Source organism: Papaver somniferum, chromosome 3 (genome assembly GCF_003573695.1).
Source record: "Papaver somniferum cultivar HN1 chromosome 3, ASM357369v1, whole genome shotgun sequence".
NCBI classification, from domain to species: domain Eukaryota; kingdom Viridiplantae; phylum Streptophyta; class Magnoliopsida; order Ranunculales; family Papaveraceae; genus Papaver; species Papaver somniferum.
Genome location: NC_039360.1, coordinates 158,034,923 through 158,049,873, shown reverse-complemented (window position 1 = coordinate 158,049,873; position 14,951 = coordinate 158,034,923). Strand labels below are relative to the sequence as shown.

At 36.6% G+C, this 14,951-nt stretch overlaps 1 protein-coding gene across 4 annotated transcripts; it reads right to left on the bottom strand.

Annotated features, from left to right (window-relative positions):
- Nucleotides 1–7,031: 7,031 nt before the first annotated feature.
- On the bottom strand, nt 7,032–13,730 carry LOC113357759 (dymeclin-like). Of its 4 annotated transcripts, none has more exons than XM_026601212.1 (18): nt 13,224–13,730; nt 12,843–13,094; nt 12,007–12,070; nt 11,785–11,914; nt 11,556–11,703; nt 10,997–11,245; nt 10,823–10,907; nt 9,972–10,074; nt 9,620–9,745; nt 9,428–9,541; nt 9,063–9,181; nt 8,825–8,894; nt 8,628–8,720; nt 8,371–8,460; nt 8,040–8,162; nt 7,843–7,934; nt 7,623–7,680; nt 7,032–7,516 (listed from the first exon to the last, which is right to left on the bottom strand). In XM_026601212.1, the coding sequence occupies exons 1-18, from the start codon at nt 13,408–13,410 to the stop codon at nt 7,460–7,462; spliced, it is 2,160 nt and encodes a 719-aa protein (XP_026456997.1). In that variant the 5' UTR covers nt 13,411–13,730; the 3' UTR covers nt 7,032–7,459. The 4 variants fall into 4 exon arrangements, with proteins under 4 accessions (XP_026456997.1, XP_026456995.1, XP_026456996.1 ...); XM_026601210.1 differs by having other exon boundaries at nt 12,837–13,094; nt 13,224–13,729; XM_026601211.1 differs by having other exon boundaries at nt 11,556–11,700; nt 12,837–13,094; nt 13,224–13,727.
- Nucleotides 13,731–14,951: the final 1,221 nt, after the last annotated feature.

The window sequence follows — 14,951 nt, the reverse complement described above, 5'->3', positions numbered from 1 at the left end:
GCTCGTGAACTCTGGCAATACCTGGCCAATACTTATGCCGCTCCAACTGCTGCTCGTTCTCTTCAACTTCGTCACCAACTGCAAACACTTCATCGAGAAAATCTTTGCATCTCTGCATATCTTGCCAAAATAACCTCCATCAGAATCTTAACCTCATCGTCTCCCTTAAGTGATGTTGAACTGTTCTTCATACACTTAGAGGTCTGGGTCCTGATTATCAAGCTTTTTCCACTGCCATTGAAACTCGTTCTACACTTCCTTCCTTCTCCGAGTTGAAACCGTTGCTTCTAAATCATGAAATTCGTCTTACTCAATATAATCAACCCACCCCAGATCCTACTCCTACAACAACTTTCTGTGGTTCAACCTTTTCTTCTACTCATTCTTCTTCCTCAAACTTCTCATCACCTCGGTTTTACAACAACTCAGGTCGTGGAAATACTTCCTACAGAGGAGGTCGTGGTGGTAACAATGGTTCTTTTCGTGGAAATCGTGGTGGAGGCCGTGGCAATGGTGGTCGTGGACGTGCTACTCAGTTTTACTCCTTTGGGAATCAGCTTCCATCACCAACTCAATCCATCCTTGGTGCTCCACCATCCAACTTTCCTGGCAGCAAACCACCACCTTGTCAGATTTGTGATTCCAAAAGTCATCAAGCTCTGCAGTGTCCCAACAGATTAAATCACTCTTATCAGGCTCGTGATCTTCCTCAGTCATTTGTTGCAATGCAACTTCAAGCTACGCCATTTGATCAACATTGGTATGCTGATACGGGTGCAACTAATCACATGACGGCTGATCCGAACATGCTTACTTCGCAGACTGCATACTCTGGTTCCAATCATGTTATGGTTGGTAATGGTAATCTACTGCCCATTACTTCTACTGGCACTGCCTTAATAACTACACCACATAGTTCCATATCTTTAAATCGAGTTTTGCATGTGCCTTTGATTGCAGAAAAAATCTTATTTCTGTTTCACAGTTAACTTAAGATTATAATGTTTCTATGTGTTTTGATCGATTCGGTTTTTCTGTTAAGGATTGACAAACAGGGAAACTCCTACTCACCGGACCCAATAATGGTGGTTTGTACTCCATTTGTCCCATCACTTCTCACACACCTTCTCCTTCAGTTGCTGCTCACAGTCATGTTGCCTCCCTCTCTTCTACTCAGTTATGGCATATGCGTCTTGGTCATCTACACAGTCGAAGTCTCTCCAGTTTAGCCTCTCAGCAGTTAGTTTCGGTTCCTTCAATAATTAGGCACACTTTATGTAATAGTTATGCTTGTGCTAAGCATCATAGACTCTCTTTTTCTTTGTTAAACTCAGTGAGTGATACTGTTCTTTTTAAAGTTCATAGTGATTAATGGGGTCCTTCTCCAGTTATCTCTCATTCTGTATTTCGATATTTTCTTCTTATTGTGGATGATTTTTTCCAGATTTACATGGATCTATTTTTTGCATAACAAGACGCAAGTTTTCAACTGTGTTAAGCTTTTTAAGGCTCAAACTGAAAATCGTTTTTCGACAACTCTGAAAAAATTTCAGAGTGATGGTGGTGGATAATATATTTCTCATGCCTTACGTGACTTTTTTGCTTCCTATGGTGTCTTACATCAATTTTCTTGTCCTCACATTCCACAGCAAAATGGTGTGTCCGAGCGCAAAATTCGTCACATAGTTGAAACAGGTTTAGCTCTTCTTCATCACAGTCATATGCCTAAGTCTTATTGGCCAGAGGCTTTTGCAACAACAGTTTATCTCATTAATCGTATGCCCACTTCTGTACTGGGTGGTTATTCACCATTTTTTAAGTTGTATAATCAGCAGCCTGACTACAACTTTCTTCATGTCTTTGGTTGTTTATGTTACCCTCATCTGGTTCCATATAACAAAAACAAACTGGAGTATAAAACCAAACCGTGTGTTTTTATTGGTTACTCTGACCAGCACAAGGGTTATAAATGCTTTGATTTAAGCAGTAAACGTGTGTATATCTCACGGAATGTTCTCTTTGATGAATCATTTTTTCCATTCTCTACCACCAATCCTGGTATTTCTCCTGAATCACAATCTCTTTTACTCACCTGGTTTGTTCTACCTCTTGTTACTCCATCTGTTTTACCTCCTTCTCCTCTTCCTGTCCAACCAACTCCATCAAATATTGTTTCGATCTCCTATACACCTTCCTTATCCACCAGTAATGAATCTTTCTCACCACCTCATTCTCCTGTTTCTCCAGTAGCAAGCTCGAATGCGTCTTCGTCTCCGGTTTCTTCTCAGCAAGTTGATTCCATTACTTCTCAACAGGGTCCTGCTCAACACCCAATGACTACTCGTTTACGTGATGGCATCTGTAAACCTTTAGTTAAAATGAACTTGCTTGTTGTTACCAAGCATCCTATTGCTTCATGTTTTCTTTCTGAGATGCAGGAATCTTTTGTCGAACCTAAATCATACAGTAAAGCTAGCAAAATTCCAGAGTGGGTAGATTCTATGAGAGATGAACATCATGCTCTCCAAATTAATGACACTTGGTCATATGTTCAGCGACAACCGTATATGAATGTTATCGGCTGCAAATGGGTCTATCGGATTAAGCGCACATCAGATGGTAGGATTGATCGTCGTAAGTCTCCTTTGGTTGCAAAGGGGTATACTCAGCAGTTTGGTATTGATTATGATGAAACCTTCAGTCCAGTTATTAAGCCTGTTACTATTCGCTTAGTCTTGAGTATTGTTGTATCATGTTCTTGGCCTATTCATCAGTTAGACGTGAAAAATGCATTCTTGCATGGTTTCTTGGATCAAGAGGTCTACATGTCTCAACCTCCGGGATTTATTGACAAGAGATATCCCAATCATGTTTGCAAGTTAAATAAAGCCATTTACGGGCTCAAACAAGCGCCTAGGGCTTGGTTTCAACGATTCACTTCTTATCTTGTTGAATTGGGATTTGTTGCTTCCAAATCTGATGCTTCTCTATTTGTTCAAAAATCTTCCACTGGTATTTTGTTACTTCTTTTATATGTGGATGATATAATTGTTACAGGGTCTGATTCTCATTATTTTTCTCAACTGCTAGTGGCTCTCAAGCAACAATTTTCTATGAAAGATTTGGGTGATCTACATTTTTTTCTTGGTATTGAGGCACACAGGTCTTCTTCTGGTCTTCATCTGTCTCAAACCCGATATACTCTTGATATTCTTCAACGTGTGAATTTATTGACTGCGAAACCAGTTTCCACTCCAATTGCCGTGGGTACAAAAATGTCAGCTCATGATGGTACCTTGTTTCCTGATGCTACGTTATATCGCAATTTGGTGGGATCCTTGCAGTACTTAACAATGACTAGACCGGATATCACTTATGCTGTCAATCAAGTTTGTCAGTTTATGCATGCTCCGACTGATATTCACTTTCTTGCAGTAAAGATAATTCTTCGTTATCTCAAAGGCACGTTAGATAAAGGATTGTTTTTTAGACCATCGTCTAGTTTTCAAGTTTCTGGCAGCTTTTATGATACGGTTTACGCATATAGTGATGCTGATTGGGCTGGTAAACCCGATGATCGTCGTTCCATAGCTGGCACGTGTATTTTTGTTGGTCCAAATTTAATCTCTTGGTCTTCAAAGAAACAACCTACAGTTTCTCGTTCAAGTACTGAGGCTGAATACCTTTCCTTAGATCTTGCTGCAGCTGAAGTTATTTGGATATTGTATCTCTTGAATGATTTAGGCTTATACATCAAAAAACCACCTACTCTATTTTGTGACAATATCAGTGCTACTTACATGGCTTCCAATCCTGTCATGCATTCTCGTGCTAAACATATTGATATTGACTATCATTTTATTAGAGAACGTGTTGTTCGTGGATCTTTAATTGTTCGTTACATGCCTACTCAACATCATCTTGCAGACTTATTTACTAAAGATCTTCTCAAACCAAGATTTCATTATCTATCATCCAAGCTTTCACTTCAGGATGCTCCACGTTCAGCTTGCGGGGGGTGTTAACACAGAATACAGGTGTAACTTAGGATCATCCTGTTATCTATAGACTGTATTGTATCTTAGTATATCTCTTTGTTTACTTGCCTAAAGAGCAACTGTGTAACTCATTGATTAATATAAATACATGTCCTCAAACCCTGTTTAGGGTTAAGAGTGATCATTACCTTTCAGATATAACGTGTGCATATCGTAGATTCGTAGAGGTTCTCAAGTCATCCATGAGATCTGTATGCTTCTTAATAAGGGCAGAAGTCAAATATATGTAATGGTCAAATAGTATTGACTGAAGTCCTGCAAAAAAAGAAAAAGGAGATTCGAAACACAAGAGCTAGATATGGCATGTGGGCGTAAAACAATGCCAATCGAAGTAGTAACATATACTGTCCTTATAGCTACTATCTAGTGACTGCACAAAATCTTGATCCCAAATATTTTGGTTGATAGTTTGCAGAACGCTGAACGCCTTAGGCCGTGCTTCTTTTTTTTTTTTGACACGCTGGTCGTGCTTGTTAACCATTTCTTCAGGATTTAGAGTACTTACTATCAGGAATTCCATATCAGTGATCTTATGAGAGGTTGTGGTTGTGCTCATTTGATGACTCACAACCAAACGGATGTGAAACTTTAAATTCTTATTCCTATTGGAAACTAGAGTCATAAAATGGTGTGTTAAACTCTGATCTGAAGTACGACCCATTGCTATAGCATGTACGACCCATTGCTATAGCATCAGAAGAACTTTCTTCTTAAATTCACTTTAATCATGAATCATTTTTAGGGACGATGGTTTTTTGGGGGACCATGGTCTTATTAGGCCAACCTCTCTATATTTTTAAGGGGTGTCCTAAAGTTAGGTAAGTACACATTTATCCTTTACTTTACTTTAAATTAAAATTAACCTTATAACTATATAAATCTAATCATATACTCCCTCTGTTTCAAAAAGATAGTCCGCTTTGACTTTGTCAAAATATTAAGGAGACCATAATACTTTACTTGACTACCCTTAATTATTTAACTATTTTGTGTTAATAAAAATGCAAGTGTTAAAAACTGCCTAAAATTGTTAAGAGGATTATAAATAGGAAATAAAAAAGGAAATTTAAAAGATATTGAATTTATGGAGTATAAACTCTTTAGGGAATTTAATTCTTGGAGCTAAATATATTTTCTTTTAAAAGGAATGAAAGATATATTTGTTTCCTTAATTGTATAAATTTCTTTAATATTTTAGATTAGGTCCCATTAATATGCATTTATGAATATAAAAAATTAAAGGATATAATGGAGAGTTCATTGAAAAAATACGCCTATAAACAGAAGTTGGACACAATTTTGAAACTGACAGAAATGGAATAGAGGACGGTCTTTTTGAAACAGAGGGAGTATATCTAATCTAAATGAATCTATTAATCAAAATCAAAATCAAAAACAAAAATATGGGGAATCGAAATTTTTTAGTTTTGAAAAAAAAAATTATCCTCTTTTTCTTCTCTCTTTACTTGACGTTCCTCGTTCGATTGAAAAATGAGTATTAACCATCAAAATGAGTTGAAAATGGAAGTTGCTGAGAGAAGTTCAGTTAGGAATTATGTGAAAAATTTTGTCGAACTAACCGAACCTAATGGAAATGATGAACACGAAGAACAGTTTGGCTATTTCGCAAAAACAATTTCCCAACCGAACCTTAGTTCGTTTATGTCACAAAAAACATTTCCCAACCGAACCCTAATAGTTCTGTTAGTAGCAAAAAACATTTCCCAACCGAACCCTAATAGTTCGGTTAGTAGCAAAAAACATTTCCCAACCGAACCCTAATAGTTCGGTTAGTTGCAAAAAACATTTCCCAACCAAATCATAGTTCGGTTATGTCGCAAAAAACATTTCCTTTAGTTCGGTTAGGTCGCAAAAAATGTTTCTTTACCGAACTTTAAGTTTGGTTTTGATCGTAAAAAGTTTTAAATCTTTTTATAACCAAACTATTTAATGGTCACACCAAATATAGAGTTCGGTTTCATCGCAAGGAAAATTTTCAATTTTTGTAACCGAACTTCTCACCGGTAACTAATCATACTAATCATTACCAATCATACTAATCACTAATCATTAAATTCGTTTTTGGTCATAAATTTGGGTAACAAAAAAATTTAAAATTTCTCGCAACGAAAATTTTCAATTTTTTTGTAATAGAACTTCTTAATGGTAACTAACCATTACTAATCATATTAATCATACTAATCACTAACCATTACTAATCATACTAATCATTAACTAATAACTAATTAATCATTAAACTAACACATTTAGTTAAGGAGGGTAAGTTTGGTATTAAGAAAAACATTTAGATAAGGGGTGACTTAAGATTACTTATAATGTCTTCCCTAAAATAGAATCATGATCCCACGAGAAAATCATGATCCCAAAAAGATGGTTCTTAATCATTGCTACCTCATTCAGAAAGAAATTGCTTGCGAGATTTAGTCATTTAGAGAAGACTTTGAGCTATTTAGTCATTTAGAGAAGACTTTGAGCTTTCGTTCCTCTTGTTCTCTAGCCGATCTCTCAGGCCCATTTTATCTTTATTTACACGTTTTTATACATTAGTATTTTCTTTTCTTTTTAATCAGTAGTACACTTCATTTCACCAAAATTACATTATGCTTCTCTTACTATTGAGTTTGTCGGTAGACCGGCTTTTTATGTGTCTCCAGATCCATAAAATTACAATATGCTTCTACTGAGGGAACTAAATGAGTATTGGAGAATTTTTCCATCGGGAAAATAATAAAATAAAGGAGAGTGCACCCAAATTTATTTATTTTTTAGTGCCAGTAACTCGCACACTCCCAGCTTAATTGAACTGCAATATTGAACCTAATCTAATAGCAGTATGCCCAATAGTAACATATGGCCTCTTATCAGATTAAACGTCCAACAGGAAGCTGCCACTTCAGTTTAGGCACTGCTTGTGGATACTGGATATTACCAGGAAAACCGGCAAGGTTAACAAAACAAAAAAAAATCAACCCTTTTTTTTAATGACAATGCGACTCGCAGTACATAAATGGTAATATACAAATACCACTAGCAATTCAAAATATGCTTTCTACGTAAAGAAACATAACCTTGCCTTAATCAGATTTAGCTTCCATGCAGACTTCATAAAGCACTAGCAAGAAATATAATCTGACCTAGTTTGCTTGTTAACTGTGAGCTTACTGACCTTAAATCTATGTACTTTTCTTTTTATAATGGAAAATACCCTAAGAGTAGCTAGAGTTTCATCACATCATATAAACAGAAAAGAATGAGAAGAAATACTACAGTTTTTGTTGTTCGTATATTTACATATTCCCCATGAGGGAGGAACTATCAGTATACTCTGATGGATCTATTTAAAGGATATCACCTGCAATGGTAAACATATGGTATCATGTCTACACACTTAACTCCTCTGCTTTTTCGTCACTGTTTCCGTCTTCACTGTGTTTATCCTGCTTCCAAATGGCAAAGTAAATTATTGATTTACTGTCTCATATTACAAAAAGCGTGTAAAATTTTTAGAAATATTCGTCAGTAGTTCCATCTCGGAGTACTTACTTCTACAGGCAGACCGGCTGGGAACAAGTATATGGCAGCGGGATTAAAACTGAAAGTGCTGAACATTTAATAATGTGTCATTACAACAAGATGTCAGCATCAGATTTTGGAACAACGTACACATAATCTTGGAATATTATTATAGCTAAACTAGTCAATTATGATTTACTGTAAACATGATTATCATACCATATGATAATCACTAGCATGGAAATAATACCTGCCAGATAGAACTAGCTGCCACACGTATGGAATGAAGAACTCTTCAGGATGATTCTCTTGCTCATATGTGAACCTTAACTGATTAAACATCTGCCAAGTCCATAATATTAATATCAGAAACAAGTGAAAGAGTTTCCTAGATCTATTAATGAGAAGATCTGTGGTATAAGAATGATCATATCAATGAGAGATTACCTTCATTCCTTCACTTCGCCAAGATCGGCAATTAATGATTATGACTTGCAAGACTTTCTCCACTGACCATTCACCACCTTCTGTTCTTTGAGCATCCATGCGACTATTGAAGAAATCTAACACCTGCAGGGTACAAAAAACATTTGTTTTTGGAATCACCAACACATGACATAAAATAGTTCAAGTAAAGATCTATGCATATAAAATGGTAAGGTCTTCATCAGGAAAAGAAAGAAAATTGCTCACCAAAATTAAAATTTAGACACGAAAGCATAATTTACCAACAACCAAAGAAAATAAAAGAAGTTCTTTATATGTCAAGAAGCCATACATTATATATGTTTTCTAGCAGCTCATTAAAACGTGGATGGTTCCTGAAGGGTTTGAAGACCTCCTGACGGTGCATTATTGCATATACAACCTGCTCCAATTCAAGAAAAGAAAAAAAGGTTAAAAACAGCATTACTAGAAGAAAAAAATAATTAAAAACAACAATAATAATATTACATATGCAGCATGGAAAAGAAGAGTACAGAAAGAGCAGGTATAACTCGTGAAGTGGCAACTTCAAGAGTTCATAAAAGATACCTCGGGATTTCGAGGCAGAGCATATGTAAGGATTGCATTCAAGATCTCCAATACAATTCGTAAAAAGTCCGTATAAATGTGAAGTTCTGATGCCTGTCATAAACAAAATCTAGTTAATCAATAGGAAGTTGGAAAAAGTAACTACCAACAAACAAGTAATGGGCAATCTACTTAAAGGATAGGTTGTTGAATATTACCACATCGTCTCCATCTGCCGAGTCGATTTTAATTTTCTGATCATTTTTTAGCTCCGCTAAATTGGTATACCTATATGTAGGATTACAGATCTCATATCAATCAGGTATATGTAGCTTAAATTGAACTGAACAAAACTTAGTAACTTTCCCTTAAAAATAAGAAATATCTCGCAGAAACAAAAGGCTATGAAATGCAAGCAGAAATGGTAAAAAAAGGAGGGGAAGCTGAGAAGCATACTTGCGTGAAAGCATATCAAAAAGGCTAACAAGCCTCTGTGACGCATAACCACTCAACCTGTGAACATGTGGTGCCATGTTCGTCAAAGTAGCAAGACAGTTTGTATGGAGATAAACATCCTGCCATAGTTACAGAAACAAAAAATGAGAGCTACTCACGATGGTATGTTGCAAGGGTTATTAGTGAAAAAATGTGTGTTTTCACACTTCATAACTTGAAACAAGAAAACATTTGCAAAATATACCACACAGAACAACAGATCTCAAGTAACCGAAGGTTCTAAGCTGCCATCACTGATATACATGCATGTGTAAGACATTGAATGCATGCAGAGCAATCGATTAAAGTAAATGTTCAAATCATACCCGTAGCTTCGACAGATTGTACTTGATGGTTCTTATAAGAACTATAACCATCAGGGAGCCGAGAGAAGTTTGATGGAGAAGGCGTTCTTGGTACCATGGAACATTGGGTAGTATCTACGGGAAAAGTAGAAAATAATTATAGCTTTTTTATTTAACAGATACATAATGTGAGTATAAAGGGGCAGCTATTACCAGCTTGTGAGCGCTGGCATTGAATGAGGAGTCCTGACTAAGTATAAGAAGAAGAATAAGCAACATGTAGATTTGACTTGACGTCCTCCGTGAAGCATTATAAAGTGTTTCCAGAATAGGCATTAGCTGGTCACATAAACACATCACATTAGCTCTTATTGCGGTTATCTCTGCCAGATATTTTAGAGAGGCGTGCCTTCTATATCTAATCATGAAAAGTGAATAAATCTAGCTTGATAAAACTGAACCAGCAATCTCAAGGATAAGATCAATGTAACTGAGCCTGAGGTTTTGGAACCCTAACAAGCTCAGGCGCAGCTTAGACACTCAATAATATGACGCAGATTCATACCAGTGTATCCATATCGGTTCGCACCAAAACATATTCCAGGAAATCAGAATTTCCTTGCACTAACGAGTACAGCAGTAGAACTGTACTCTCATCAGCTAAGCACCTGGAACATATGAAAAGCAGAAGAGCAGCAACAAGTATTACTCACAGCCAAGCAAATCAATCGATCAAATCAAGTGCTCCCTTTGGATGTGTAGGAGAAAATACACATGAATACAAGAAGTAAGAAGTGCTCGGGTAGTTCAGCATTAGAAACATGTGACTCTGGTTGTTCATCAAAGGTAAAGAATGTATCATATTCTACCAGGATTCAGCAATTTAACCTTGGCTATGCCCCCGTCAAAAGAACTTCACAACAAGAAATAGGAGGCTGGGTGCTCAGACGCTTACACATACTATGATTCCATCCCCTAAGGCATATCACTTCATTGACTGCAGTATCTAAGCTTCCACCCTTTTTTGGCGAGTTTAGGACATGATTAAATTATATAATGAAGTCAATCTTTCTAATTTCCTTTTAAAATCAGAGAAATTTGATAATTAATATTTAAACAACATTGGGAACCGTGAAACGATGCTTTGTTTAATGCCTTTAGCCTATCTATAATTCTTGTATGCAGAGCTCTTTCCAAAAAACGACAAAAGGTAATTTTAGTTGAATGCCTTTAGCCTATCTATAATTCCTTTAGCCTATCTATAATTCTTGTATGCAGAGCTCTTTCCAAAAAACGACAAAAGGTAATTTTAGTTGAATGGAAGTAGGGATGTAATGGTACAGATGAGTATCCCAGAATCGAAATTTTCATACATTATAATCAGACTCTAGAACGTGAGGTATAAAACTTACTCACCGTCCAATGGTGTCAAACAGAGATGCAAAAGGCAATCTTACGAGTGGTCCACTGTGTGCATTGCCCTCAACATCCACGCGATCAACTGTAAGTAAATTTGCACAAAATCAGTGATGGCTCAATAAGAGATGAAGCTACAAAACTGAAAAGTAAGGAATGAAAAGATGAACTCACATTCAATATCCCTAGCATTTTGTAGAGCCTTGCTATATGGATTGTCAATAAAATATGAAGTTTCTTTCAAAACAGTATCAGATTCAACATTGACCTCGTTATTACTTGTTATTGACTCGCTCATCATAACACATTTCCGATAATGAGTGAGTACAAGTAAGACAAGAAGACTGTTGTCTGCCAATGGATTTCTTGAGCCTTGAACGCTTGAGCTATTGAAGTAACTGAAGGGCAACAATACAAGATTTGCTGCAAGCCAACGAAAAGAAGTAGACGTAAAGGGCATCAAACATCAATGATCACTCTTTCTTTGGCAGAAAAGCAAACATATGCCACTGAAAGGCATAGAAGTTTAGCCAACTGCAGGACTAAATTTACACATTTTTCTGTTACACTAATGTAATCTCTTAAAAGAAATGAACAGCGCCTCCAGTTAGATAATGTTTGAACTTGCGATATAAGTGCCTAACAGATAATGAACTACCAAATTTTGATGGAACCTGATGCACTAAAATGAATTACAAAGAGATATCAATACCAGTATACATGGACACCTTACCTGCTGCAGAACCAACTTTCTGAAGAACACCAGGCTGCCCTTCTTCAGAAAAGACAGAATAGGATGCAGCATTTAAGGGAACTTGGGGTCGTGTAATATAATTAAGAAGTAGTCTACGCACTACCAAACCAACCACAGAACTGTCCTGCTAAATAAAAGTAGCCCTGTCAAAATAACAGCTTAATTTGCAGATTTTTGCACTAAGAAAATCCAAAGCGTTTTTTGTCACCTGAATCATAGCCGCGTCAATAAAAGGATGTACATCATTTGGCCCTGGAGTAGGTCCAGAACGAAGCTGGCTTGACATAGCCACGAGCATAAAGTTCATTACTTCATGATGCAGATGGAATGTGTGAGAACTTGCAATGACAATATAACCAAGAAATTAGAAGCAAGCATAGCAAAACAGTTCAATAATGTGGAGAGTACATTTGAAGGTTCCAGAACACACCTAACATCTGATGTGCCAATAAATGTAAGAACAGCACCAATAACAAAACTTTGAATCTTTTGATCTGCGTCAATGAACAATAAAATCTGTAAGATATACTACCCAGAAAAATTCACTAACCAATATAAAAAGAGAAGGAAATAAAAACTCCAGGATACTCAAAAGCGGATGGAGGCCAAACTGACCCCCAAAAGAAGTGCATATTGATAGGTTGTGCATCAACATCAACATCAACATGAACATCAAATCCAAAGAAACATGAACATCTTAAGATTTAGCAGGTAACAGAGGCCTTGAAACTGAAGTCTAATATCTACATAATATATTCTTTGAACTACTTCCCAAAATATTGATATAGTTTCCTTTCATCAAGTGTTAACTTCATTCTTCGATGCTGCAACCACCATTGTATTTCAGAAATTTCAATCAACAGTATGTTTCTAAAGAGGTTTTAAAAACAGCAGCAAGTAACAAGGGCATTGCCACTACATTACCAAGGTTTCAATACTTAATAAACAAGCGTCTAAAGGAATCCAAACCTTATATTCATCAAAGCATAACAAGGTTTCGTCAGACTGTTCCTATGCTCGTAACAAGGATATCTTAAAAAACGAATCCAAAAAATAAATAAGCGGCACTATTACTTATTTGCAGTACATCTGCTATACATGACGTTCGCAGTGCTAGAGAAAGTTTCTATTCCGTTGGGAGTGTTTAAGCCAGTAAACGATACATTCAATTTTAAACAGTTTTAATGACACATTGCAATTCCACACTAGCAGCCTCAATAAAACTCTATAGAAAACAAACAATAAATTGAAGCATCGTACCTTTACCCCTTAAAAGATCTTCTTGTGCGGTACTTCCACCTTCACCTTCAACTAACGAAAGATACAGTTCTTCAAAGTGATCACTCTTGGCGTTTTCAATCATGTACTTCAAAAATATAGATGATAAATAAGCTGCATTCAAAGCCTTCATATGAACTTCGACTGACTCATCAGAAGTCGTAGTCATAGATTCTTGCAAACAGCAAGCAAGATGTATCAAAATTTTAGCTAGATGCCTAGTATGAGAGTTGTTCTTTGCTGCATCAATGAAAACAAATAAATCGTTCATTTTTCGAGTTGAATCGTTCAATTAGCATGTAAATTTAGCTATACAGTAAAAAGTAGTGGAGAAGATCAACGAAGAGAACAAGAATTGCTGATACTAACCTAAAGCTTGACAAGCTTGAAGAACTTGAGGTTGAGGCCATTGAAGAATGAGAGGAATTTCAAGTAATTTCTTCCAAAAATCTGATGAAAGAGGAAAAGATTTCTCACCGACAAAAGTACCAATCAAATACTCAGCCGTTTCTTGCGGTCTAGCGTTATACCGTGGAGTTGATGGAACACCTCCCATTGTTCAAAAAAAAACTTCAATTTCTCACAGAGATCTTAGAAACAGCATTTGATTTCTGCAGACTTCGCGTTTCAGAATTGAATCTGATAGAAGGAAGTGATTAAGAGATTCTTTTTTTTTTTTAACTAGAGAAAGGGAATTTCGGGTTTAGATCTTTTGATAACGTTATGAAGAATGAAACTGGAAACCTAACAATTATAGTTCTATTGTAGTGATTATTGTTGAGTAGAATTAGATGAAGCTTTGAAACGAAGGTTTTGGTTTTCTGTAGACTCCGCGTTTTTTTTGGTTTCTTAGTAGTGTTGCAATTACGAAACAGTAAAATGGGGCACATTAACGTGAAGACTCAGACTGATGACTTTTACTTTTTGTTTAGCCTAAAGTACCCTTACGGCTTGTTTGGATGGTGCAAAGGGAGCTCCATGGGTATATTAATTATATGTCCTTCCTCTTCAAACCCAACAAATATATCCTTATTCAACAATAAATATGTTCCTACTTTTTTATAACCGTATTCGTTTAATATTGCATTACCTTAATACCCTCACACATGTAATATTTTTCTTTATTTCAAAATGGAACAAATTTCTTCCTCTACCACTTCACCACCACCACTAGCACCACCACCACCAACATTCAACTACCATTCAACCACCACCGTTCAACAACCACCACCTACCAACCGCCACCACCACCAATATTCCACCACCACTTCTTCACCACCACTATTACACCACCAACAATCCTCCACCACCACTAGTCCGTCGCCGCCACCGCCACTAGTCCGTCGCCGTCGTCGCAACCGCCGCCACCACTGGTTCAGATATTTTTGTATCAACAACAGTAGTTGATCCATTTCAGTTGGATCAACAATGGATGTTTATCCATTTCAGTTGGATCAACAGTAAGTGGCATAAAACTGAAATTGATACATTTCACAATAGAAGTTTATCTATTGCAGTTGGATCAACAGTAGAAGTTTATCCATTGCAGTTGGATCAACAATAGAAGTTTATCCATTGCAGTTGGATCAACAGTATAAGTTTATCCATTTTAGTTGGATCAACAATGGATGTTTATCCATGCTGATGGAAAAATGCTACCATTTCATCAGCTGCAGTTTCAGATCCACCAACAAAACCATCAACCACCATTAATAATCCATAGCAGCAACCACCGCCACTGTCGCTGCCGCCACCGTCAGTTCGGATAATTTTGTATCAACAACAGTAGTTTATCCATCTCAGTTGGATCAACAGTGGATGTTTATCCATGATGATGGATCAACATTAAGTGGCATAAAACTGAAATTGATACATTTCAGTTGGATCAACAGTAGAAGTTTATCCATTGCAGTTGGATCAACAATACAAGTTTATCCATTTTAGTTGGATCAACAATGGATGTTTATCCATGCTGATGGAAAAATGCTACCATTTCACCAGCTACAGTTTCAGATCCACCAACAAAACCATCAACCACCATTTATAATCCATAGCAGCAACCGTCGTTGTTTTCTTTGAAGCTTCAACACCAATCCG

Coding starts and splice junctions, on each gene's coding strand:
- LOC113357759 (XM_026601210.1), bottom strand. CDS start 13,410: ATGGGAGGTGTTCCATCAACTCCACGGTATAACGCTAGACCGCAAGAA. Junction 13,095..13,223: donor TCAAGCTTGTCAAGCTTTAG/GTTAGTATCAGC, acceptor TCATTGATGCAG/CAAAGAACAACTCTCATACT. Junction 7,935..8,039: donor GGCGAAGTGAAGGAATGAAG/GTAATCTCTCAT, acceptor TGGACTTGGCAG/ATGTTTAATCAGTTAAGGTT.